The 22957-nt window shown below is 33.2% G+C and overlaps 2 protein-coding genes across 6 annotated transcripts; one reads left to right on the plus strand and one right to left on the minus strand.

The window, feature by feature from the left end:
• On the plus strand, positions 762-7219 carry LOC109355217 (NEDD8-activating enzyme E1 regulatory subunit AXR1-like). The gene is made up of 14 exons (XM_019598238.1): positions 762-957; positions 1855-2027; positions 2129-2292; positions 2513-2623; positions 3168-3247; positions 3420-3570; positions 3655-3748; positions 4579-4667; positions 4900-4973; positions 5075-5237; positions 6122-6207; positions 6320-6403; positions 6495-6675; positions 6763-7219. Exons 1-14 carry the CDS (start codon positions 920-922, stop codon positions 6844-6846), a joined length of 1572 nt encoding a protein of 523 aa, XP_019453783.1. The 5' UTR covers positions 762-919; the 3' UTR covers positions 6847-7219.
• Positions 8948-16171, minus strand: LOC109355218 (protein RRP6-like 3). Of its 5 annotated transcripts, XM_019598241.1 has the most exons (13): positions 15866-16169; positions 14677-14918; positions 14477-14575; positions 14154-14237; positions 13935-14021; positions 13142-13262; positions 12529-12710; positions 12402-12446; positions 11338-11840; positions 10786-11260; positions 10077-10473; positions 9794-10025; positions 8948-9298 (listed from the first exon to the last, which is right to left on the minus strand). In XM_019598241.1, exons 1-13 carry the CDS (start codon positions 16095-16097, stop codon positions 9229-9231), a joined length of 2769 nt encoding a protein of 922 aa, XP_019453786.1. In that variant the 5' UTR covers positions 16098-16169; the 3' UTR covers positions 8948-9228. The 5 variants fall into 5 exon arrangements, with proteins under 5 accessions (XP_019453786.1, XP_019453787.1, XP_019453785.1 ...); XM_019598242.1 differs by having other exon boundaries at positions 8948-9327; positions 9794-10473; positions 15866-16171; XM_019598240.1 differs by having other exon boundaries at positions 9794-10473; positions 12529-12707; positions 15866-16170.

Raw genomic sequence — 22957 nt, forward strand, 5'->3', positions numbered from 1 at the left:
AGGTTATTGCGTAATACAAAATGTCAAATGGGCCTTTATTGTTATACCACGTGGTTTACTTATAAGAACGATCCAAAGTGAGCTGGTTTATGTTATTATTAATTAATCAATGATAAATGTGTTTTTACTTTAGAAGAATCTTTTTTATTTTTTAAATTTGTTTGGGTGGAATGTATCCTCATAGGTGTAATGCAAAATGTTAAAGACAATTTCTTAATTTAAAGTCAACTTAAGATATTCATCCGACCCACTCTTAATAATAACATTTTATGTTTCAACATTAATAATTTATATTTTATTAGTAAAGAAAATAATTTGTTTTCAACATCATTTATTATCCCTACTAATAACTTATGTTATCAGCTTGAAAAAATTGAACGAAATAAGTAGATGGATAAAATTGGGCAAAATGAATTTACATCAATAGTTACTAATGAGGTTTACTAGATTTAATTAATAATTCTCAATAGTAATTAATATAAAAAAGTAATAATATCTAAGCATCAAGAATTTATAAAATTCACTACATTATTCACTATTCATAAACAATTAATGATAATTAGATATAAATAATAGATGATATAATGTCATTATATAAAATTTATATATGATATATATCTCTTTTTTGTTTAAATAGATGTGTTTGTAGCACTAGATAGATATACATGTTAACTTATGCCCATTTCTTCTAAAGAAAATCTCAATGCTAATCGCAATTGTTGTTAAGTATGTCTATATTTGATGTGACATTGTAGGACGTTGGGGGTATTATTGTGTTGAAGAGGGAAGAGGGCCCATTTCCACTCCAAAATCCAATTAGCAATTACTGATTCACTCACTCAACAGAACACAGTTACACAGCGTTACTCTTAAGCAAGTAAGAGCAATTTGGAACAATCTCATTTCTCAGCATTCAAAAATGGCCGAACCCAAAGTTAAATACGATCGCCAACTCAGGTATTCCTCGTTCCTCTTTCTCTTACCCTAACTACTCTCAACGCCTCATTATTTTTAAATTATTATTCCGATGGAGTATTGAATTACTATATATCAAGTTGTTGTATGAATAGATTGAGCTTCCATATTTATTTCTTCTACACCTATTTATCGAATGAACGACTCAGTAATTTGTTGTAGTGTATGTAGATTCTCGTGGTGAGGTTCTTACTGGAAGATCAGTCAATGTTGTTTATATATTTTTATATAATCTCACTAATTTATTGTAGTAGGATGATGCTAGGGTTTTGATGATTTGATCAAATGCATTAGGAGGGTACAAAAATCAATTTGAGTATGCTGTGTCTGAAATTAAGCTTCTATTGCAAAACAGTTTTGTTCTATACAAGCTAGTTTTCGTAATAATTGCTTATTCAGTGAAATAATGTTACACTGACAGGAAGATATTTATCTCTCTTTCTCTTCTTTTTTTTGGTACTATCAAGTTATCCCATCACGTGACCACCCTATGGGTAAGGAACTAATCTCTTTCGGGATGCGTGGTTGTCCCTCCCAACAAGTGTCGCTCCCAGGAATTGAACCTTGACCTTTTGTTCATCCTGAGAATCTAGCGGGTCTTACACTACTAGATTAATGCCTTGTTGGTTCTTTCTCTTCTGATACTGAATAAAGTCAATGAATTCATGCCGAGTCGCTGATTCTGGATTTTGAGCTTTCTTTTTTGTATGCTCTTGTAATTGATTTCTAGTTTTCTAACTATTCTTAACCTGTAACTCTCGGCTTCCTTTGTTGTGAAATTGTGTCTTCTGTGTGCGTTGTGTTTTGAATTTGATGTATTCTGCAACAATATTTTGTAAGACTTCTCATCAGTACTGTAATGCTAAATTGAAAGCACAGAATATGGGGTGACCAAGGGCAGGCAGCACTTGAGAAATCTAGCATATGCTTACTTAACTGTGGTCCTACTGGATCTGAAACACTTAAGAATCTCGTTCTTGGTGGAGTTGGAAGCATCACTGTGGTTGATGGGTCTAAAGTTGAAGTTGGTGACCTTGGAAACAATTTTATGGGTACAGTATCCCCTATTAATTAATAGTAGGAATCAGTTTACACAATTTGTGTTTTGTTTTTGTGCGTCTCTGTTGACCCTCATTCTTTTTATTATTTTTAGTGGATGAATCAAGCCTTGGGCAGTCAAAGGCAAAATGTGTATGCTCATTTCTTCAAGAGTTGAACGATGCTGTTAAAGCAAAATTTGTAGAAGAGGATCCAGAAACATTGATTGAGACAAATCCATCATTCTTTTCTCAGTTTACTTTGGTTGTTGCCACACAGGTATGCTACTATTATTATGCCACCAACTTCTATAAGGCAGGCATAACATTGTTATGTGTGTCCATTCAAAATTATGTTTTTCTTTCTATCTTTCTGCATGAAAGAAACCTACTAATTAATAGTGTAGCTTAATTAGAATTTCAGTTTAAACAAGCATAATATCTTACGTATTCTTTTCACTTGCAATCTCATTGATGGTATTCTTTGATAAACCTTTCAGTTGGTGGAAAGTTCAATGATAAAGCTCGATCGGATCTGTAGGGAGGCGAATGCTATGTTGATCTTTGCTCGCTCCTATGGCCTTACAGGGTTTGTTCGAATTAGTTTAAAGGTAATCTGGTGAATCCACAACTCTTTTTTTTTCCACTTGATATTTGATGCTACAAGTTAAAAGAAGCTCTTACCCTTGAGGAAACATAATAATTTTTATCATTGATGTAATATTCTGATAGAGAGCGAGCCTCGGTGCAGCCGTAAGGTTGTTTGCTTTGTAACTTGAAGGTCATGAATTCAAATCCTGAAAACAGTCTCTTGCTTGCACCTGTATGGCTGTGTGCCTGTGTATATACCCTCACCAGACCCCCACTAGGTGGGAGCCTCATGCACTGGACCACTCTTCTGATGTAATATATTCTGATATTTGACATTTAAAAGAGAGTAGAAATGATTGAATCTGGCTATTTGAAACAATATTTAAAGGAAGGAAATAAAGGCCAGAATTGCAGTGGATTGACAATGAGCTTGGGGTAATTTCCGAGTCGTATGTATGAAATAGAAAGCTGAAAATGCCAGTGTTAGAAAGAATCAATATGTAATTCAATATCAACAGGATTTGTATGCTTTGGTTGATTAGTGTTTTTTATTGGTTCTATCAGGAACATACTGTAATAGAGTCAAAACCTGATCATTTCTTGGATGACCTCCGGTTAAATAATCCTTGGCCTGAACTCAAGAGGTATAGAGATGTTTTGTTTTTTGGATTAGTTCCTATATATATGAAGATGTGATTTTGCCTTCATCAGTTTCACATGTCAACATATGTAACTGTTGTTAAACTGGTACCATATACGTGGTCACATAGTCCTTCACTGTTTCACTTGATGTTCTCATTGTACATGTAACCACAGGTTAGCAGAAGGCTTTGACTTAAATGTGCAAGATCCTGTTGCTCATAAGCACATACCATATGTTGTAATTCTTGTTAAGATGGCTGATGAGTGGGCCAAAAGCCATGGTGGTAATCTTCCATCAACAAGAGAAGAAAAAAGAGAGTTCAAGGTTTTCTGCTTAACCATTTACCCTTATCATTATGAATCCTGCTGGTCATAGTTATTTGATTATCTATGGATGTGAACAATGTAGGAGCTTCTTAAGGCTGGGATGGTTGCACAAGATGAAGATAATTACAAAGAAGCTATTGATGCCTCTTTCAAAGTATTTGCTCCTCGAGGAATTAGTAAGTAGATTATATAAGATTGTTTGCAACTTTTGCATTTGCTAACCTTCATTTGGAAATAGCGACATTTTAATGTACTGTTGGAAATCCTGAGTAAATTTTCATTAGGCTCATAGGGAATATCTAACTCTTCCATGTAAATGTAAATTGTGTTTATTCCTTTTTATATAATAAATATTAGAGTGTTGAGTGCTGTTCACTCTAGTCATTCAGTAGCTTTTCAGTCTCAAGTCTTCATTTTTGACAGCACTCCATTTGTTTCCTTAGATAAGGAACAAAGTAATGCATTGTCTTTTGCAAGTTTGTATTAGGAAATGAATAAAATAAAATAAAAAACAACTAAGCCGTAATCCCACTAGGTGAGGTCGGCTACATGGATCTAACAATGTCATAATATTCTATCATAAAGCATGTTCATAAACCTGCCTATGTGTGCTTGATACTACACATAGCCGGTCCTAAGCCCGGATAAAAGGTGAAGGTTGTGTTACGCAGTCGACAACCCACATAAAACTACCGGATCTATATGATATTGATCTATGATAAAATCAAATAAAAGTGTTGAATATTTTAAATGTCAAGTATATTGTATAAAGGTTCTAAAAGTCTATTGTTGAGCTTTCCCAAGAGATTACTATGAACATCTTCACTGAGAAATTCATTACTTGTAAAGGATGAAGGATGTTATCATTATGATAAACTCTTCCATTATTTTTTCCATTAAGTAAATTGTTTTCATCAAGAATTTGTTAGCTATTGTGTGAACATTTACACACCCATCTGTCCAATTTAAATTGAGTTTTATCCCCTAATGCTAAGCACTTTCTTAGGTTCAGAATTGCAACAGATACTCAATGATAGTTCTGCTGAAGTGGACTCTAGCTCATCAGATTTTTGGGTGTTGGTGGCAGCTCTGAAGGTTGGTACTCCTGGCATTGCATCATTGAACTCACTTCAGATATAGTTTTTTTAACTGCACTTCAGTTATAGTTTGCTTCTTTAATGGTCTTACTTTGCCTCCTGAACCTTTGAGTTGCTATTCAGTTTTGAGTTTAGAAGCACCAAACTGGTGAACTATAGTTCATCTCAATGTTCTTGGTTGCTTGCTTATATTTTAGTTGTTTGATAGTACATTTCTTACCATTTTTTAGGAATTCATTGCAAATGAAGGTGGTGGGGAGGCGCCTCTTGAAGGCTCTATACCAGATATGACTTCTTCTACTGAGTTAGTAGCCAATTATTTTTATACTTTCAGGGTAATTCTTATTTTTTCTAGAAAATATCAGTCTCCAATTTATTTACTCGAGGTTATCTACCCTCCTGCAGGCAATATGTGAATTTGCAGAATATTTATCAAGCTAAGGCTGAGGCTGACTTTCTTGTAATGGAACGATTGGTAAGAAGTAGTTTGAAGAAAATTGGCAGAGATCCAAATAGCATTCCGAGGGCAACAATTAAAAGCTTCTGTAAAAATGCAAGAAAGCTCAAAGTAAGCATATGAAATTACAGATCAAATTCATTGTAGGTTGCAAATAATGAAAGCATAATAATTTCCTTTCCTGAATAATGTTTTTACTTAATTTGTTTTATCGCCAAATCGAAATTTTCATGAGGTCCTTGATTCTGCAAAAGTGCAAACACTATGCACAACCTCAATATTCCTTGTGGAGTTACTCATCTTGTACATCTGACTGTCTTCTTTACTTGGCATTCTCAAGTTTTTCTTTTAAATGAAATAAGATTATTTATAACCTACATGAGTTTTTTTTTTCAAAGCGCAATTTTGTTTGAGCCAATGCTCCCCATGGATTCTTCAAATGGTGCTTATTTTATGCTGCCATAATCTTATTTGGTTAGTCTGATGTTTAAAACTTTGTTAAGCTGGTTCAAAAACTAATTGAACTTTAGTAATGTTCTAATTTTCTATTTAGAACCCCAACTTTTCATAATGCAAATGGATTTTATATGTAATTGATGGTGTAGAAAGTTAAAGCTGATGTAATAATGCACAAATGCCACTGCAATATCACTAGGGACTGTAGCAAAGTGAATGAATGTGCAGAAAACAAATGATTTTTTTTTAATTTCTCATGGAAAGTGAAAATAATGAAGTTGGTGGAGGAGGAAAATCTGCAGTAGAGTAAGGAACAATCATAAGCATCACTTTGTTTTTAAATTTTTGGGATTGAAAACTGCCCTTAGTTCTCTTTCCTAATGGTAGAACATTATTACTATTATTCCTAGTAGAAGATTTGAAATACTTATCCCCCCCCACACACACACCTTTCTCTAGCTCATTGTATATTGGAGCAATTGCAGCATTAGAGATGTTAGCTGAAATCTTTTGTATAGTTACTAATCTTTATTTTGTAGGTTTGCAGGTACCGTCCGATTGAAGATGAATTTAATTCTCCAAATCTACCCGAGTTACAGAAGTTACTAATTGATGAGGATTACAGGTTATGTTAATTTTGTACCTAATGCTTTGGGATGATTTTTATTCTTAAGACTTAATCCGCGGAGATGGATTTCTCTTGCTGAATGTTGGTTTCCTGTTTATATGTGTTGCAGCATTGCTGTGGGGATTTATATTTTGGTTCGTGCTGTTGACCGGTTCGCTGCTAATTACAACACTTTTCCTGGACAGTTTGACAGGTGATGTCTTATACTGTTGAAGGTATAATCATACTCCTCTGTTTTACAGTGTTATTGAGGTATTTTTGGTTGCATGGTCATTGTTTTGTAGTGCAATGGATGAGGATATCCCAAGATTGAAAAGCACAGCTATTAGCCTACTTAGTGACTTGGGATGCAACGGCGCCACTTTGGCTGAAGACCTTATTAATGAGATGTGTCGATTTGGCGCTGCAGAGCTTCATGCTGTTGCTGCTTTGGTTGGAGGAATTGCATCGCAAGAAGTGATCAAGGTCTGCAACTCTAGCTGATCTTGAACAGTTTTGTTTGCAAGCTTTTATTTTCTTGATTTGGGATAACATTACTTTTATTCTTCGCAGCTCATAACAAGGCAATTTGTACCAATGTCCGGGACCTTCATCTTCAACGGCATCGACCATAAGTCACAGCTATTGTCATTGTAATTGGTTTCACTATTGTAATACTCTTAAATGACTAGTACTATGGCTTCGTTACGCCATGGGTAAAGTTTTTATCCTCACATTATATATCTCTCTCTTACTGTGCTTATTTAGATTCCTTGGTTTAATGAAGTGGACAATCGTGTGTAACTATGGTTTCCTCGCATTTTTAAGGCACTAAGTCATTTTTGCTCGTTGGGTGACCCAAGAAGACTCTTGCACAAGAAGATTTTCTCATTTACAGAAATTTTGTAACCTAGAACGTTTATTTATGTTAGACAGAAGCACAGTGATAGAGGAATGGTTTTTTTAGTTACAAAGATGTAGTGTCCACTGTCCACCTTATTAAATGAGATATTGTTGTCTATACTGTAAAGTAAAATATATTTTTAGCCATGGTAATCAATGTAGTAATTTCAGGAAAATCATAATATCATGCACAATATGGGACTATAGTTTCATATTCTATCCATTTACATTGAAACTTTTAATTCAATTCTATCGATATAAGAGAAAAAAATGTATGTACTGACAATGTTAGTTTTATATACTATATTACTGTTATTATATTGACTTAAAAAAAACAAATAAATGAGAATTATATATTAGCTGTATAAAATCTTTATACTATACTATTATAATGTATAAATAAATATAGTGCTTTATATCTGGGTATAGGGAATGACAATAAGATGCTTAGTTCCAGAAAGATGTGGCTCAATGTTTGGCAACCTTATATCATATGAGTTGTGCAATAAACAATCGTAAGAATCCTTTTGATTTGGAGGTTATAAGTCCGAATTACAAAAGCAATGTCGCCAATGTTTACCCTATAGATTCTGTATTAGCACCAGCATGTGAGTATTGTATACACTGTACTCGTGATGTCCCTTTTTCCTCTGGCAAAGAAAATTCCGATTCCCACGATCAAGGCCTTGGGGAACAGAATAATTCAGTTGCTAAACATAGTACAAGTGTACTTTAAATGACTATTTAATGGCAGGAGGAAACGAACATCCATAGATTTCATTCACGCTAGTAGCACAGCTATAAAAACACTCTTCGATCTCCAACTATTTGCATACTAATTAAAGTTTGGTTCATAAAAGCACCTTGTATATCCAAAAAAATAAAAGCACGTATGGTGTGACAAATAAGGATGGTTTTGGTTGTTGATAACATGATTGGTCACTAGAATTAATAAACTTCGTAAGTAAAAGTGTCCATTTGTTTTGTAATGGATTGCTAACCGGAAAAATAGATTAGATTAGTCGTTACTAGCTGACATATAAATTGCTAACCATGCACAGACCGTATAAAAATTTTACACTCTCGCACATCATTCATCATTGATTTATAATACTTTCATTTGAAAGTCAATACTAGCTGACATATGAATGATGAGAATTTGCTGAGAGTATAAATAACACTTACACGACATACATATTAAATCCTATTATTAATCATGTATATATTATGGAAAAATTTAATAATAAATGATACTTTCGACTAAAAGATATTACTACTCTATACACATTGAATAGAAAAACATACAAACCTGATGAGTGAATGATCATAAGACAAGACGGACCAGGTCATGCTTGGTCCGTACCTGGTCCTAAAATTGACCGGGTCTATTTTTTGAACCCGACCCTAGACCCGACCATATTCAGATTTGATTATGATCAGGTCATGCCGGGTGAGCGAATAGGGCCGGGTCTTACTCATCCCTAATAGTTGGTAATGTCTTTAAGCATTTGATAACATAAACATTTTGTTGGCAACAATTAAAAAAAATGAAGGATTCATTTACAGTCAAGTTAAGTTACACTAGTTACATTCGATCTCAACTATTCATTTTTAAATCCAACAGACCAAATGAGTGAAATTTAAAAGTTATTTAAGATTTTTCCTTTTTCTCTCTCATCATTTATTTCAGTCACTCATTTGGTCTATTAGATTTAAGAAAATTTGATCCCTCTTACAAAAAAAAAAAAACAGAAGAAGAAGCCAGTAACTATTGGTAAATAAAAATAAATAAAGGGCGCCACATAAAAATACAGTGTCCCAAACTCCCAATAGTTATCCAAATATCGCAGCTGTATCTTGAAACCATATAAAAGTTGCAGCAAAGAAATACGTCAACAATGCTAGATTGTGATTTCATGGGAATGCGCAACAAAAACCATGAGCAAATGTGTTATACGAAGCTAACAAGAAATGAGATTAACATGTTAAATTTGAGTAGTTTCAATTCTTAAGTAGAAAGTAGCTTTTTGAGCATGAGCAGGAGCAATACAGTGAGAGGAAGTGGGGTACCACATCGAAATTCTGATAGCATTGTAACAAAATATGCATGTCACTTGCAGCTCCAGCATAGAGACATTAAGTATTAGTAGCAGCCTCCCTTTTATGAGGATTGTATACACTGAACTCGCCGAAGTCCCTTATTCCACTGCCAAAAACATTTCCCACAATCAAAGCCTTGGGGAAAGGAATAATAACTCAGTTGCTAACTTGTTATACATATTAGTATCATATAATTACACTGAAAATTACTATCTAATGGTAGCAAAACTGCATCAATAGATTTCTCATTTCTCTTCTGGGGGATAACTATGAATTATACTATTATTATGCACGGATTTGATAACAAAGTTAATCAAAACTAATTAACTTAGAAACCAGCCAAAGGAAGTAAAAAACAGTAAATGACTAAATTACAGTACCAGATTTTGTTTATGAACTAACTATATTCATGACCTACAGACCCAATGTTAGTCTCCTTTGGATTAATTTGAAAATGGCATCCATTTTTCCTTTTGCTCAATTGTTCAAGATTGCATGCTTTATATGCTTTTAACCTACTCATTTGCAAAATATGCATAAAAAATATATTCATCATATGAAATATATGCTAGTTGATCATAAATTTATGATGATTGCATACCTGTGTTTCACATCCCAGCCAGCAGGAAGAAAATGTGGCTTTAAAGATTCAACAAAAACTTGTCTCCATCTTTGACAAAACTGTCGAATGCCATCTTCACCGTATTCCTTCAGTAAATGTTCCACTACTTGTCTGCCATGTGGCCCGTGGCCCAAGAGTGATAGTTTTGAATTAAGTTTAGTTTGAGTTGATTTTTCATCTCTGGGGGGACAGGTCAAGTCACTAATTTCATCTGGCTGCCTTCGGCTCTGACAGATATCATCAACATTTACAGCAAAATCACTGCTTTCGTTATAATCCGTAGTTTTAACTGTGTTTGTATTTCCATTAAAAGCAGCAGAGACAGCTCCATCAACCACAAGATCAGAAGCTAAAGAGGGATTTCCAAAATCATCTTTTGCCATAAAATTTTCTCTATCCCCTTCCTTTCTTGTTTCTTCATTTGCATATGTACCATTAGGAGCATCAACTTTTGATATGTTCATATTACCCATTGTGGTTGTGCAACAAGCATGATTTTCCTGTCCTGGTTCTGTAGCAGTACTCCCCATAGAATTTCTTGAAGTTTTCCCTCTCTTCTTTTCAAACTTTCTTTTTCCATGAGGACTCATGCCAACTAACAAAGCTCTTTCTAGATCTTCCTCAGATATCTCCTTTCCTCCATAATACCTCTTCACAATCTGCAAATAAATTAACAAATAACCTGATGAACAAAAGCTTCCGCAATTAATGAAGCTCTTCAATAATAATGAACAATGATAATCACTACAAAAGTTCAATTTAGAAGGCATATTTGAAATGCATCTGATCTATATTCAAAAGATTCCTTAAACACAGATACTCCCAGTTGGCTGTAACCACATTTAATCTCTGACCTGTCCAAATCATCAAATTAATAATTTGCAATAAAATTCAGACATCCATTATCAAGTGAGGCTCTACCATGGCCGTGTCAAGTGCCAAAGCAACCAATAAAAGAAATATGATCAAACCTCAGTCAGTTCTTCACGGCGATTGGGAGGCATTCTTGGTCCATGGCGCAGAAGAGCCATAGCAGCTGTCCGTAACTGTAATGGAGATACACCTCCTTCCTCTGTCTGTTCTTCATTCTCTTGTCCTGGATGGATTACTCTACGAACGTAGAGAGGAATCCCAAATTCAGAAGCTATTTTTCTCTTATACTTCTCTGCAGAAGCATGGGCAACTTCATGGCAATCCACACAAAGTAAGACAATATCATGAGAACGATGGCTTTTCAAATGCTCAGGGAAATGCACTCTGTAACACGATGGGATTATCCGGTACCGCAAGTAGTGATTTCCTTCACCACACCCGACACACATGTTTTTCTTACTCTGGATATAAAAGTCGTTGTCTTCATCCTCTGGGCGACCTTTGGGTTCAAAAAGAAGCGTTATGGCTGGTGGGTCCTCCTCAACAACTTTTGCGAGATCACGACTAACGTACCTGGAAAGTTGAACATTTATCACAGAGAAACAACTACTTTTAAAAACAGAACAAAAGTAAGTGAAAAGTGCACCAACCATTCAAGCTTCTTCCGATCACAATAACAAAGCAATCTTCCATCATTAGCAAATATCCGGCAATTATGATAAACGGGAGATTTACAAGAGAACTTTTGAACAAACAAATCTCGAGAAGCCTTCCGGGAAATTCGTTTAGGATTTTTTAAGGCAGAGTGTTTATAGGCTAAAGTAGGTCTTGGGCTACTGTTAACCAATAAAGCATAATTAAATATAGAAAGTGGACAACTTCCATATTTACCAAGGCACTCCTGAAGAATAACTGAATAGATATCACCATGGCTAACCAACTCATCTGCAAGTATATGATAAATGTCACCTACGTGGCTGCAAACAACAGGAGATGGGTAAGGGTTGAAACCATTCAGACCCGTTTCCATATTGACATCAGCCTGAGCTATGATGCTGTATATTTCAGAGTGACTTGCTGAAGGATGACTTGCTAAAACAACAATTGCCTGGTCTGACAGTACATATTTTAAGTTCTCATCATGAATCCGAGCCTGGAAGCATGAACATGCCAAATACTAATCAGCTCGTGTCACCAAAATATGATATTGAAAACATTCAGCAAAATGCCAGAATTTATATAGCAACCAACGTAATGTTGAATTGATAGAGTCAGTTTAACATAGTTTTGCAGATTCTTTTTTCCTGGGGGGGATTATAGCAAAATAAATTTAAGGATAAACGATTAACTTGATTAATTATTACTAATTAATAACTGAACAAATATTAACTATTTCCAGTTGAAATAAATCTCAATTCTCAACATATTAAAACAATACTCAATTGTACTTAGTTAAACCTCACATCTTTTAAGTTCAGTATTACTTCTAGGTTTATTTATTTAACAAAAACAAATGTCACCATGATGTCAAAAAACATGTTTATCTCAAATGAATTTCCAATCTAGGCATGGGGCATGAATTTTTTTTTCATATCATAATTTGCAAAATAACTTCATTCAAGCAGTCTTCTTCTAACTCAGGGAAGAAGAGAAAGACTAATATTTATTAGACGGTAACTAAACTTAAGGGACCTTCATATATTATATAACTGACCATCAGATCTCTCCATGTGCAGAGTTGCCTCACAATATTCTGAAACTGAAATCAGAGAATCATATTAGAAGAATATATTCAACTAGATCATTCACATCATTTGCAATCTGTATAAGAAGCAGCTAACCTGGGTTTCATTGGAAATTGAAGGAAAACCTTCACTGCTCACATGACGTGACAGTAATGATGATGCAGCAGATTCTCCTGGAGATGCCTCACTCTCTTTTGTGAAAAGTTGCAAGCAAATCATGTTTGAACGCCGAGTAGCCTCAAGAACAAAATGGTATTTGTCATTGGAACAAGAGTCTTCTGATACAAGAATAAATTCAGAATTTTGAACAACAACGTAAACAAAGAAAGATCCTAAACAACTATTGAGTTGAGAAGTAGCAAAGAGAAAAGGCTTATGTCCTAAGTTAGTGAAACTCGGGAAACATTTAAACATTTATTAAGCTCTTACATCAAAGTTATCCTGTCAAAATAGCAAAATACTTGGGGCCATACCATAACCATGGTTGCAGATCTTGCATATCTGAGATATAGAGTATAATCTAACCTGCTTATTTCTCTAGCCACACTCTTTTGGGCCACAAGAAGGAATATACAGTAGGGGAAGAGATCTTAAACAGAGTAGGTTTTCAAAGTTTCTCTGCTTCAGAAATATTTAATATTTTGGTGAAACAAATCTTCATTTCTATTTTTTCTCTATTTCCTTACAAATATCAGACAAGAAGGCATACCACTGTCCAGTTCTTTGAGCTCAGTGATCAAACAGTTAGCAATATACAACAAATAGTGTGCATCCATACGTGCATATTCTACCATTTCCTCAGAGAGGGGGCGCTGTCTCCAATCTTCACGCTACAAATGAGATAGGCATATAACATAAATAAGGATTCAAGTCACTAACAAAAAAACCCCCAAACCCATAATGATGATATTCTGTCTTATTTATAACATATTAGTATGTAAAAGAGAAAGGTATTGATAGTTCTATCCATTGATGTCCCTCATACTATAGCCTACATCAGTAACAAATAACTAGTTTACAAAAATTTAGACAATTCATCGCTAATGTAATTGTTGGTCCAATACGATTCATTGCTCAGATGGCTACTTGTGAATCAGTGGGGAAGGGAAATTTTCAAATGTATGATTTAGAAATCTCTTCTCTGCATGAGAACCTCAATGCCAATTGAAATACTGACCACTAAAAAGTTATACTAATAAATTTATTATGTGAACTACACCACTAAGTAATTTTTGTCCTTGATATAAATGAGTTTTTAGGTGTTAAACAACAACAACCAAACCTCAATCCCACTAAGTGGGGTCGGCTTTTCTTTGAACACGAGGACTTCCTAGAAGGTCACCCATCCTAGTACTACTCTCGGCCAAACACGCTTAACTATGGAGACCTGATGAGATCTTGTGCATTAAGCGTTAAAATTATACTAAAAACTCTAGCTATTTTTTTAAGACAATCAACAAACTCGTCAAAAGAAGGAGAGGTCGAGCATGATCAGGTCAAACCTGCAATAATTTATTTGTTGTCACACTGCAGTAAGTCTCGAGTAAATAAGCTAGTGATTTCTGTGGTTTTGACAGCACCTCGCATGCCTGCAGTACATGAACATGAAATGATAAAACAGAAGCTGCCAGTCAATTGTAAAAGGAAAACTTCTCCAATAACTATCATGCATGAGTAGAAATTTCAGTATGGTACATGGCCAGGTAACGTTAATATCTCACCTTTGAAGTATCAAATAGATTAACGATATATATATGGAAATCCCTTTGTAGCCAGATAACATCATTGTCAGCCCCATGGAACACCTATCCATAAATTTTCAATTTGGGAAAAATGCAATAAATAGACTGGGGGAAAACACAAAGATAAATTATATAGTGTAATCCTAAGCATCCGACGCTGGCAACATATATATAATAAATGTAAATTATCCTAACAGTGTGTTATAACAAATAATCTTTTATTAGAACTTATATAAGGATTGGCAAAAAATTATCCAACTCTTATTGTACAGCCTAGAAATAAGATCCAATAACTTACATACTTTACAAATAGAAGAATTGGCAAAAACAGGGCGAAGGATTCCCATTGAATCATGCAGGGCAATTGTGTCAACCAAATAATCTTTCTCCTGTGTAGAAATCTGCTTGATAACATTAAAGAGCACACATATCATCAAATTTGTCGGAAAAAGTGCAACATTATGCAATCAAAGACGAAAGGTTAAAAGCAGAACAAACTCACTTGAACTAATGCTGTAAACCCTAGAAAAGATCGCAAGCCATGCTGTTCCGTGTCAACAGCAAATAACTTCTCTTTGCTCAATATACTGACCAGTTCCTTCAACTGCATCTCTGTATCAACCCAAACATATGAATCATTCATTTCCAAGTCTGTGATCTCAGTCCTAAGCTCGATGTCAGGCAGATGATTTTTAAGCAATGCCCTAATCTCTGCCTCAAACGGATGTGAATGTGAAGCAAACTCTGCAAGAAAACCACTAAACTTAGCTTGATCTCCAAAACCTTGCATAGAAAACTCAATGCAATAGGTCATCAAGAATCCAAAAGAAACTTAGACAACATCTTTTATAACTTTCAGCATATTTTATGGCTTTGTTTTTTGAAAACACTAAGAAGTATAGAAAATGAAAACTTAACACTTGAATTTTAACCTTCCTTCAACCTCAACCAGTTATGCAACATCAAAATTTCCAAAACGCTTGCTGAATTCTGCCACAGCTACACTGGAATGAACTAAGTTACTTCAGTCTAGGAAGTACACCAAGTTTTAAAAATTAAAAGACACAACACATCTATGATGTATGATATAAAACTTGAATAACATTAACATAAAAGTAAATCTTAAATTGAAAGAGAAAAAAAATGTTTTATAAAGTACGTAAAAATCATTCTAAATACATTATCGTAAATATTAACGTTTATCTAAATAATATTAAAACATTTCCAACCATAATGTTTTAAAAAAAAAAATTGCAAAATAACAAAAGTGCTTAAAAACTATTTTGAAGTGACTATACTTCATGGACTCAATTTTCTAACCTGACGCATAAACTAAAAAAATCTCCATCAAAGAATCGGAAGCGAGCGAAAATATTAAAACAGCTATAACGTCTCTGCTATCATTATTTCTATCTAGCATCAGCATTAATTAAAATGTAGTAAGTTTTAGCGCAATTCATATTCGTTCACTTTCACAGCATCCAAATACATAAGTTGCTAGAGTAAACTGAACAGAGCTACTTCGATATTTTCTATACAAAAACACAAAACAACAACTATTATATCTTCGCTACGATTATTGTGACAGAACAACAGAATTGATTTTAAACACACAAAATTCTCATGCGATTCATTTTTTGCCTTCATTTTCTCGCGAAACGAACAAACAAATAAACCAGTGAGAAATGTACCATCGCTAGTGGAGTCATTGAGCTTCAAGTGTTTAAACTGAGCGTAAGAGTTATCCGCTAAGACGCGCTTGAACACGCGCTGTGGTTTGGGTTCGGAATGTAAATAGCATGAACTTGAAGAAGATTTCTGCTTACGACGACTGATACGGCGTCGTACGGTGAAGAAGATGGAGATAGCTGCGATAGTAGTAGCTATTACAAATGCAACTCGTAGCTTGTGTGCGTTGTTCATATTGTTGCACTTCCTGTTTCGTCTTTGATGCGTTTGGTTGGGTTAAAACGGTGACCGCTTCCGGTGGCGGAGTCTGACTTATGAAAATGGTGATGGGCTGTGTAGTTGGGCTTTTATGGGTTGAAGCCCAACTTAGCTTGGTGATTGAGCTGAGCTTAACTTGGGCCTGAACCTTAGGGTGTTGTTTTATTTCTATCAAAAATAGGTTTAAAAAAAGTGATATTGGGTGTATATCTTGTCATGCAAAGTATATTAGATTAATTGCAAAAGAATATTTAAGTTAGAAGTTTAATAAATAAGTATTTTTTGACCCATAACAAGTGACACGTGGGACAGAAAATGTAATCAATCAACAAAGTATTCACTTCATGTATCATTTGTTATGATTATAAGCAAAACATTTATTTTTTAAACTTTTAACTTAAATATATATTTTGCAACCAACCATAGAAAATGACACATGGAATGGTGGGGATGTGATCTTTTTCGACACTGAAGAGTCCATTACTAGTTCTAAATCCTTACATGTAACACCAAAAAAGTTTAAAGGTCCACATTTAATATTATTTCAAAATAATAAAAAAATTATTTTTTTCCTCCACATTCCAATACTAGAGAAGATCTCATATTAAAATAATGAATCTCATATTGAAACAACGACATTTTGTGTGATAGAAGATGTATTCTTATAACTTTATAAATATTGTTTTTCTATCCAAATAGAAAATAAGCAAAGGAAATTTCCACGACTATTTCAGCTGAGACTTTCACAAGAATAATATGCAGGGAAGGATATCCTAGACTAATCTGATTATTTGGACGTAGTTAATGATGTGTTCAAGGTGAGTTGTCTGGCATACATTGTTGGTACCTAAAACCACGTTATTGCTAAGCATGAAATTTCTGCATTTGTGAAAAGGATGTGGACTTAAGTTCTCACCAAATTGACCATATACCTAAATTTGTAGTTTGCTTGAAGCATTGATTGTAACATGAATAATTGGTTCAAGACTTCACGTCATATTAAACATAAATCGTTTTTTAAGGAAAATATAATGCTTTAAGGCATCCCGAAACTTTCAAAAACATGCTCATACTATTAATTTGATGAAAATTTTGCATGTCTTCTTTAGCTAAGCACTTTCTTTTAAATACAAAAAGTTCCAAGTTAATTTATCAAAACAAAAATCCAGATTTCAAATACAAGTCCAAACTATAAAGCTAGCTTGGTTTGAACTTTAATGACAAGCTTTTGAGTAAGTCTGAGTAACACAAAAATGGGAGCTGAGAACTATTTCCTAGTTACATTGTTTTTGGAGCTGAAGTAGTAATGGTGACTGATGGTAATTTGGATTTGGTAGAGACTTATAGAAATGTTATTTTGATTTTTGTAGTTTAAGATAGCCCTATACTGTAACTGAGTTTGTCGGCACATGCCGACTCCGAAAGGAGACGTAAAGAATGTAAAAGCAATTATTGAGGTGTGAACAAAATACTAACTGCTTATGTCTCTTGGTGATAGATGATATATGTATATACTATAGTCACTTTAATGTGAAAGATAGCAATACGCTAAAGTTAGCAAGATATATATGCTATGTTTATTCATCCTGATTCATAATATTAATTGATAATACGGATCAAGATTTATTTAATCAAGTACTTTCTACGTAACTTTTTACCCAAGTGTGCTTCAGTGCTTGTTTCATCTAAACATCGGACCAATTAATAACGTGAATCAGAAAAATGGTAACTGCATATAAACCCATGTTAAGAATGATATGTTTGAGCAGCAGGTGAAATTTCTTACCGAAAATTACCCAATACTTTCATAGTAGTGACTGATAATGACATTACTTTTTACTCACTTCACTTACCTCTCTTCAATTAAACTGTACAACAAAAATATCGCTTAAGGATTAGTTTGTGAGTTAAGTATTAGATAAGAAAGAAAATAAAAATTTCAAAGTCTTTTATTTTTTTTCCAATTCTTTTCCTCTAAAATTCAACTCACAAAAATACACACCAAATCTCTAACCCGAAGAGTTATGGTGCACTGGTTAGCAGACATAGCAGTGGGAGAAAGAGTGGGCCACTAGAAACGGGGATTTAATTGTGGCATTTCATGTAAGGGCCAACCATTTCAGGAATGTGGGTCACAATGGCCTTCACACTGCTCTAACACAAATAATAATATAATAATGTTATATTTACACTAAATATTGATACCAATTAAACTATTGACACTTTCCATATATGAAAAAAGAAAAAGGAAATGATAAGATTAGACATTTGGGTCGCTCTCATTTTTTTAAGTAAAGTGTCATTAGTTGATATCAATTTCTTGGTCTACATGTAACTACTCTGATAAATAAGCACAAAACTATCTCATTTAATATTTAACGGTGGGTGTGTGAGTGTCCCCCTTGTTTGTTTCTCTATTTATTTATGTCTTCAATATAAGGATTTCCTTTTTTGTTAATATTTTGGGTTGCTTGATTTATTTAGTTGAACTACTTTTCTATTAATTTTACATTAAAACTTGTTATTAAGTCAATTCTTCATTTGGGAGATGGACAATGTACATGAGGGTGAGGTTGGAGCCTGGGGGGATAAATTAGTATGTAACAAAAAAAAGTAATGAGAAATATTTCTGCAATTTAAGGATTTCCTTTTTGTTAATATTTTGGGTTGCTTGGTTTATTTAGTTGAACTATCCAATCCTATTATTCAATGCATAAAGCCATAATATTAAAGAACTATCTAGATTCGTAGACTTTTTGATGTTGGTCCATGAATGTGAATATGTTAAAGCATTATAATTTAGGTGTTTTAATTTTTTTATGACTTTAAGAATAATTGGCAAATATGAACAAAGTCGATTTGGTAAGTAACTTTTGTGGGACCTAAGGGAACCGGTTCAGTTCTTTCTCATAGTTGTTTGGGGTAGTTCTTTATGAAATTTGGATCATGGAGGCATAATGAGTTGTTCACAATTAGATTTACAAGTACAATTTGATAAGAGTAGAGCAACAGGGACAATCATGCTCATATTATAAGCCCTATTTACAAATAAAGTGTCATGATAACTCTAGAATGAGTGGAGGTCCTAAAGTTGCAAATTGGCAAATTCTTTAAAATTCCCTTTTTATTCATTATTGGGCACTTTTATAGGACGAGTGAACACCTTTTCTTTTTTAATTTACCTTTTAATAATATTTGTATGAAGTAATCTTAAATGAATGGACTAAAATTGATTGTCTATATGAATATGGATGTAGTTCGTAGCAAAATATATTCAAATGTAACTAAATGGAATGTTCATAATATGTTAATAAGACAGAACTTTCACACTCCAATGAAGAGTAGTCTAACAAATATTTAAATTATTTAAGGGAAAAATATATTAGATGATGTGAGAATTACTTCTTAAAATGTTCCCTTCCCATATGTTTGTTGGAATAGACGAATAATTAACTTTAACTCATGATTTGAATGATATTTTTTGGTCAATGACAATTAGAGAGAAGTTGAACTTTGACTATGGTATAATGTTAATATTTCATCTCAAAACTAATTTGCAATGACAAAAATAGTTCAACTGATATTCAAACCATGTCTAAGAGAATGATACAAGTGATACATGAATTCATAAATTTAAATCTCTTTACCACCAACCTATAGTTGGTTTGGTCTCGTGCAATGGCAGCTCAATCTGGGTTGCTTCAAGAAAGAATGTAAGGGTATTTCTGGCAGTTTGTTAAAAAATGAGAGAAGAATCCTATTATTACAAGCAACAACATAAGGCAATGTTCTACTTGTCACTGACCATTTCCCACCACAAAATAGCTAGTCTTCTATTTCATCCTTTTATCTTCGCGTACAAGTTCATTTACTGAACCCCAACCTCATTAGGAAGCCTTCATGTTAGACATTTCCCTTTCCTATATAGGTGGATGGGAATTGCATCACAAATTGAAGAAATGTAGCTATTTTCATGTCACCTAATATCCTATGAAAAAAATGGTAACTTGAGTTCAAAATAAATAAGTAAAAATTTATTAATAGAATAAAGTATCTCTTTACACTATGAGATGATTTATCTTCTTCAAACCATTTATTATTAGACATATGTCTTATTTTTTCTTTATAGAAGTTTTCATTTTAAAACATAATATAAAAATAAAAATAAAACATTTGTCAAACAATAAATATATTTAACGAAATAAATTATCTCCTGATATAATGAGATACATTATTCTCATAATCTTATAGGTATAGTACTGAGCCTCAGGTCACAACTAATCAAGAGTGAAGATATGCTGCAATTGTTTTCATCATTGTCTACTCATGCAACATATACATTATTTTTAGAGGTTGTAACAGCTAGTATGTAATATTTATCATATTAATTTTATTTAAGGAAATTTTAAGGTTTAGTAGGCATGTGCAGCAACAAATACCACAGCTCAATAAATTTTAAGGTTTATCATATTAACTGCAATGATATAATCTTCCTAAAATTAATCATCAGCACTAAGCCACTAATGTTAACCATTACTTTATTTATTATTATAAAAAAAAGCTCACTTCACATGATGCAAGGGTAGACACCCACAATTCCGCACAAATGTTGGATTTTTCTTGTCACTACTCTGTTTTGCGAGCCATGATATGCTGGGATGTTTTGTGTGCTACATGCATGTGCAGCTGACATGTGAAACTTTCATGTGCTCAATTCCTATCTGTGTATCACATTGTTGCCGAGATCATCTGTTCCACTTTTAGTATCTCATTTATATTAATTTAATTAAAAAATGATATATAAATAAAAATAATAAGAATAGAAAATAATTTTTTATATTACTTTGTGGAATGGGTAACACGAACGACATAAAATTTCTATATATGATAAATATAAAAACTGTAATAAGAATCTAATTTGAATTATGGAAACAGGTAGTGCCCTACCATGTGTGTCTTGTTAAAGAGTTGGACTCCTCTTCATTAATGGAGAGGTAAATACACTCAAAACAAGAAAAAAAATATTATATGATTTGACATTTTTATCTTTAATATATAATAATATAATATTTTTAGTCCTATGTATAAGTGCAAAAATGATCACTTGCCTAATATCCTAACTCAATGTTAAAGTGATTTCATGCTTTTGAGTCACTCCGCATGTCTCAAGATCATACACATATTTAAAAAAAGTACATATTTCCTTATAATAGGATCAACATGTAATCATTAGGGGTGGTCATACGGGTCAGTCCGACCCGACCCGGCCTGACCTGCCTTTGGCCCGTTCGAATATGGGTTGGCCTGACACAACCATTATTGTTAAAATGGTTCAAAATGCCAATCTGACCCATATTTGGTAAGGCTGACAGGCCGGCGGGTTGGCCCGTTTTGTTTTTTTTTAAACATATATTAAAGCTTTTAGACAAAATTAAATAATTCAAACAATTTATAAAAAAAAATTATAACAAAAAATCACAAACAAAAGACACAATCTCATAATAACATATTGCATTAGTACAAAACTTGTAAATTCTAAACAATAAACCACCATAGTCTTAAACTTTTAGACTCCTAGTTCACAATAGAGCTTATAACTCATAAATTTTAAAAAGTGTATAAGAATCAAAACTATTATATTATAAATTAATCACAATAAAGTATATATATTACTCAATTTAATTTGAATTCGACTACATTAAAAATATAAATTGAAACTCAGTCGAATTCAATTAATTTTCCAAAATGAATCAAAATCAGTAGTTCTGTTTGAGTTTCCAATTTCAATTAATTAAATGTTTAAATTTGATTCAATCGCCCCTAATTGTCAGTGAAACTCCACCTTTATCTGATAACAAGTACAATAATTGGATAAGAGTGAAGATAATAGATAAGTACATAATGAGATATTAAATGTTCATTTTACAAAGAGAAAGAAGAATTATATGCGTAAGTAAGGATTCAAACATAAGTTAAAATTGTAAAAGTTTAATCTTAATTGCAATGAGCAACATGATAGACAATTGAACTTTAATCTTAACGTTGGTCTGCTGGGCCAGCCCGGCCCGACCCTCCACGACCCGTCTAAAAAATGGGCTTCCAAAACAGGTTGAATACGGACTTTTGGACTAAAACCCCCATCTCGACCCACTAAAAACACATATCTGAACAAGCTGGCCCGTCGGGCCAAACTCATTTTACCATCCCTAGTAATTACCAATATATTTCTTGGATATAGTTTCATTATTAGAATTATTATTTTTGGAGAACTTTTGTTATATTTTTTTTAGCAGAAATAAAAAGATTGAAACTGAAAAAATGGGGGCAAATATATTAACGGACTGTAAAGTTATTTTATTTTTTCGGGAAATGTTTTTTTTGTAATGTTTTTATATTTATGTTAGCGTATGTAAATAAAAAAATATCTTATGCTTGGTTACAATTATAGTAATTGTTTTTAGTAAAATAATTTTGAGAAAAAATATATAATTGAAGATGGAAAATAGAACGAATAGAGAAACATAAAACTGAACGACAATATTATTTTCTTATTTGGTTCAGAAATATAATACAGATAGAAGAAGAAATAACTAGGGCATGTTAAGACAAATATTGTCATTTGATCATCTTTTGTTGCCTTCCCAATCATGTGAAACTTCTCTCTAATACCGAAAAAAAGTTATTTTTTCTTTTACTTTTAATATAAAAAATATAATCTCATTTAAAATAAAAATAATATAAGTATCAATATATATTACATTTTTTTTTTGGGTATTTCATAGTACTTCCCTTTCCCTTTCCCTTTCCCTTTCCCTTTCAAAAGAACTCTAACCCTC

Source organism: Lupinus angustifolius, chromosome LG08 (genome assembly GCF_001865875.1).
Source record: "Lupinus angustifolius cultivar Tanjil chromosome LG08, LupAngTanjil_v1.0, whole genome shotgun sequence".
Taxonomy (NCBI): domain Eukaryota; kingdom Viridiplantae; phylum Streptophyta; class Magnoliopsida; order Fabales; family Fabaceae; genus Lupinus; species Lupinus angustifolius.

Excerpts from the sequence above, each read along its gene's own strand:
- LOC109355217 (XM_019598238.1), top strand. The coding sequence starts at position 920 with ATGGCCGAACCCAAAGTTAAATACGATCGCCAACTCAG. Across the intron at positions 958-1,854 it reads AAATACGATCGCCAACTCAG|AATATGGGGTGACCAAGGGC; the intron begins GTATTCCTCGTT and ends TTGAAAGCACAG. Across the intron at positions 5,238-6,121 it reads AAAATGCAAGAAAGCTCAAA|GTTTGCAGGTACCGTCCGAT; the intron begins GTAAGCATATGA and ends TTTATTTTGTAG.
- LOC109355218 (XM_019598239.1), bottom strand. The coding sequence starts at position 16,097 with ATGAACAACGCACACAAGCTACGAGTTGCATTTGTAATAGCTACTACT. Across the intron at positions 11,261-11,337 it reads GATCGGAAGAAGCTTGAATG|GTACGTTAGTCGTGATCTCG; the intron begins GTTGGTGCACTT and ends TCAACTTTCCAG. Across the intron at positions 9,299-9,793 it reads GGCTGGGATGTGAAACACAG|TGGAATAAGGGACTTCGGCG; the intron begins GTATGCAATCAT and ends TGTTTTTGGCAG.